Below are 4,208 nucleotides of genomic sequence, written 5' to 3'. Positions count from 1 at the left end.
TCACATTTTTGTTCATGTAATGTGAGTGTCTTCATTTCAATAATACTGGATTTTATTTTCTATGTCTGGGTTGCCAAACTGCAGCTATTCAAATGAAAATGGTATGTTTTCAGGCCTCTTCGTTTGAGAGGTCTAGACTCCAGATAGATAGGCAAGTGATCTGAAAGAATTACTTTGAAACTAAAGGATTCACAAGGCTTTCCTAATCTTGCAGAAAATGGTTCGTCCATATTAAGCCATAAGGATGAAAACCAAGCGAGATAATAATCAGCTGATGCAAGTGACTATTGTTGAAAAATATTTCTAACTCTCGTTTTACTTTGACATTATTTTATAATCAAGAAAATGTGGGAAAGAAGGCTATATTACAAGCCCATTAGATGAAGTTGGGGTAGATTTTATGGTTTGAAACTAACTCAACTGAAATTTTCTACATTGTTTTTATCAATATGAAAGCCTAAGAAGATAGGTGCAGGTGAAGCAATGGAGTTTTGAAATGGGTAGATTTTATAGTCTAACACTAACAACCAAAATTTTCTACATTGCTTTTATCAATATGAGATTCTAAGAAGATAGGTGTAGGTGAAACAATGGAGTTTTGAAATGGGTAGATTTTATAATCTAAAACTAACTCGAGCAAAATTTTGTACATTGTTTTTATGAATATGAGAGCCTGAGACTATAGGTGCAGGTGAAGTAATGGAGTTTTGAAATGGAAATCACAACAATAAAATTCTAAAATGAAACAACAAATGGATTTGGTACAAATTTGTTTTTGTTTGTTCCATTATGGTTGCATCTATGAATGGGTTTTTCTGCTTCTTGGCTTCGATCATGACCATTTGGGGTGGCCTTCTGCACTGATTTCCACCTGCTTTCATCATCATGAGCTAGAGAGTCTATGATGTGTTTTGTCTCATAAGTCAGTTCTATACAATGTTCAGATTTCAAAAGATTTCATTCATGGCGTTTCTTCTCCTGTAATTTCAATCAGGGTGGTCTCTGAATATTGCATTTCCTTGTGCAGTAAATTCACTCTACATCATGGGGGAAGCTTACACACAGTTGGAGCTTAACATCATCTCAGCTCAATATCTGAAGGAGATGCATCTTTTTGGCATGATGCAGACCTACTGTGTTGTATGGATCAATTTCGAGAAAAAACTGACGACGCAAATTGACAGAACAGGGGGCGCAAACCCTACTTGGAACGACAAGGCCATATTCAGAGTGGAAGAGAGTTTTCTCCGGTGTGAAACCTCTGCTGTGATGATGGAGATATACTGCGTGGGTTGCCTCAGGGATACCCTGCTAGGCACTGTGAGGGTCTTGCTTTCCACTCTCCTCAAGGGCTACGGGAGCACAGATTTCAGTGGGATGAGTTTCTTGGCACTGCAGGTCCGTTGTCCTTCTGGTCACCCACAGGGCATTCTCAACCTTGGCACCATGATTCTTGATGGAGTAGATCTTCACAGAATTAACAGATTCATCCCTGCAACTGGGGGGCTGTGGGTTTCAGAGATTTGATGGGGAATCCTATCGAACCCAGGCCTTGATTTGTGAGAAAATTACTGTCCATTAAACCTAATAATGTTGTTGATGCCCAAGAACAGCAATCCCGCTGTCAAGACTTCAAGAGTAGTGCATACATGGAACAGGGCAAAGATCAAGAAAAGCAGAAAGATGGTGGTGAGATGGTTGAGAAGGAGAAGAAGAAACTTGTTGGCTGCTATCAGATTCTCATGGCCCCAAAATTGAAAAGGAATAAAGTTGGATTGAAGAATGGGGCTGCAAAAATTCATCTCAGTCCATCTGACAGTAACGTCTGTGCCAAGGAAGATCAAGATCCTGCTGTGGCTTACAACAAAGCAATAGCAATTTATGCATAGTGTTATCATCAATAATATTATTGTGCAAGAATACGTTGGTTTTCTGTTATTATATTCTTTGTGCAAGTGCCTTCAATTCCTAGTTGATTCGTGAAGTGCTTATTATGGCATACATAAAAATTTTGAAAATCACGAGCCACTGTGGATGAAAGACTGGTTTATGTAAAAGTTTGAATAGATATATGAATCTAAAAAGGGCAAGTTCAGTGCCTTCAATCTGCTACTTCGATATATATTCTTAGCCTATGTGGATGAACATTGGTTTGTGTAAAAGTTTGAATAGATATGAGTCTGAATTTTGCAATGGGCATGTTCAGTGCCTTCAGTCTGCTACTTTGATAGATACTCTTAGCCACTGTGGGTCACACATTGGTTTGTTTAAAAATTTGAATAGATATATAAGTCTCAAATGGGCAAGTTCAGTGCCTTCAGTCTGCTACTTTGATATATACTCTTAGCCACTGTGAATGAAATATTGGTTTGTGTAGAAATTTGAGTAGATATATGAGTGAATTGGGCAAATTCAGTGCCTTCAGTCTTTGATATATACTACTCTTAGCCACTGTGGATGAAATATTGGTTTATGTAAATATTTGAATAGATATATCATATATGAGTCTGAAATGGGCAAATTCAGTGCCTTCAGTCTGCTACTTTGATATATATAGAGTATATATATTTGTTTACAGGATGATCACTGCATTTTTAACTTATGTCCATTAATCAAATCGATCTTTCAAAGACACAGTAGGCTTTCCTAATCTTTCAGAAAATGGTCCGTCCATATTAAGCCATAAGGATGAAAACCAAGCGAGATAATAATCATCTGATGCAAGTGACTATTGTTGAAAAATATTTCTAACTCTCGTTTTACTTTGACATTATTTTATAATCAAGAAAATGTGGGAAAGAAGGCTATATTACAAGCCCATTAGATGAAGTTGGGGTAGATTTTATGGTTTGAAACTAACTCAACCAAAATTTTCTACGTTGTTTTTATCAATATGAAAGCCTGAGAAGATAGGTGCAAGTGAAGCAATGGAGTTTTGAAATCAATGAAGGAGATATTGCATTTTCTAGGAAAAATGCCATCATCCACAACCGATTAACCAATTCTTTCTTTCTATGTAGCATCCTTGCTTTGACATAAGTTGGACAGAGATGAGGACTTACACCGACATTCCATATTCAACAGCTCTACTTAGACATTGACATAACTCATATAGACATCTCTATGATTGGGACTCAGCAACAGACAAACTCTGCTGTCAAGTCAGCTGCTTATGAAATTGCCAGAGTCTTCTTAAAAATTTCAATTTTTCTACAGTTGAGGATTGTAGCAAAGCTCAGCGATCAAACTTAACTCCATGCTTATGAGGCATCCGCGTTCTCACAGTTACTTGCAGCTCATTCTCAGTTTTAATGGGAAGGTGATATATGGTGTATTATTGTTGCAGTGGCAGGGGATGGATTTTAATTGCTGGTTGGACCAGAAGAAATTGATGCAAATCAATATTAACTAGTTATTGATAATTTTGCCCACTGAGTTCCCTGAGGTCGAGTATAATGCTTTCCTTGCTTATCAAAGAATATTGCTTATCAAAGAGTATTGATTCCTTTTCAATAGGAGTAGCATGTGAGTGTCAGTTTTATAAAGAAGATTCTTTTTATTATTAATAAAAATATAGATAGTTAGTTTCATTTTAAAGGGTTATAAATATGAGTTATAAATACAAGACTTAAAAGGCTGTAAATATTTCAAGGGTTGTAAATATGAGTTATTAATTGTTTTTACTCAAAACATGATAAATAGCAATTTAGCAATTTCTTTTTAGTTGAGTGACTCAAATTCATGTTTCTTTAGGTTGATGGTAAACCCACTAAAGTGGAAAAAATTGTGATTCCAATAATTAGAGGGATTGTCATCATGGGGTGATAAGAAATTTAATATTCCAAGAAGAGGAGGTAGTAGTAGATTCTAAATAAATTAGCAATGCAATAACATAAATGTTTGCAACAAATTTAAAGAGATCCACCTTGTTGAATAATGCACACACTACATTGGGCCTGGAGTACGCCCTAAAACTGCTTCTGCTTGGCTAAGAGCTCGTCTTCCTCGGACGTAAGGAAACAGGTTAACGGCCCAAGACCCAGAGGCATCTGGCAGGAGTGATAGCCTGCTCCCTTACGGACCACCAGCGGGTTATTTCAGGTGGCGTGGTTTTCCTTGATAACAGTGATGTGTCAACTGACATTCGCGGATAGCAGCCAGAGATGGCTGTCCTCAATGTTGGTTTGACAAAACTGAGTTTGATAGGT

General features: G+C 37.0%; 1 protein-coding gene across 1 annotated transcript; it reads left to right on the top strand.

Annotated features, from left to right (window-relative positions):
• The first annotated feature begins 1,044 nt into the window (after positions 1 to 1,044).
• On the top strand, positions 1,045 to 1,527 carry LOC149221028 (protein SRC2-like). The gene has a single exon (XM_089387296.1). It carries the CDS (start codon positions 1,045 to 1,047, stop codon positions 1,525 to 1,527), a length of 483 nt encoding a protein of 160 aa, XP_089243422.1.
• Positions 1,528 to 4,208: the final 2,681 nt, after the last annotated feature.

The sequence above is a fragment of the Pinus tabuliformis genome, chromosome Q (assembly GCF_031772625.1).
Source record: "Pinus tabuliformis cultivar Carrire ecotype Pingquan chromosome Q, CPIR1, whole genome shotgun sequence".
NCBI classification, from domain to species: domain Eukaryota; kingdom Viridiplantae; phylum Streptophyta; class Pinopsida; order Pinales; family Pinaceae; genus Pinus; species Pinus tabuliformis.
Note: the sequence above shows the minus strand (reverse complement) of the source record. Positions and strands in the feature narration are given on the sequence as shown.

Excerpts from the sequence above, each read along its gene's own strand:
- LOC149221028 (XM_089387296.1), top strand. The coding sequence starts at position 1,045 with ATGGGGGAAGCTTACACACAGTTGGAGCTTAACATCATCTCAGCTCAA.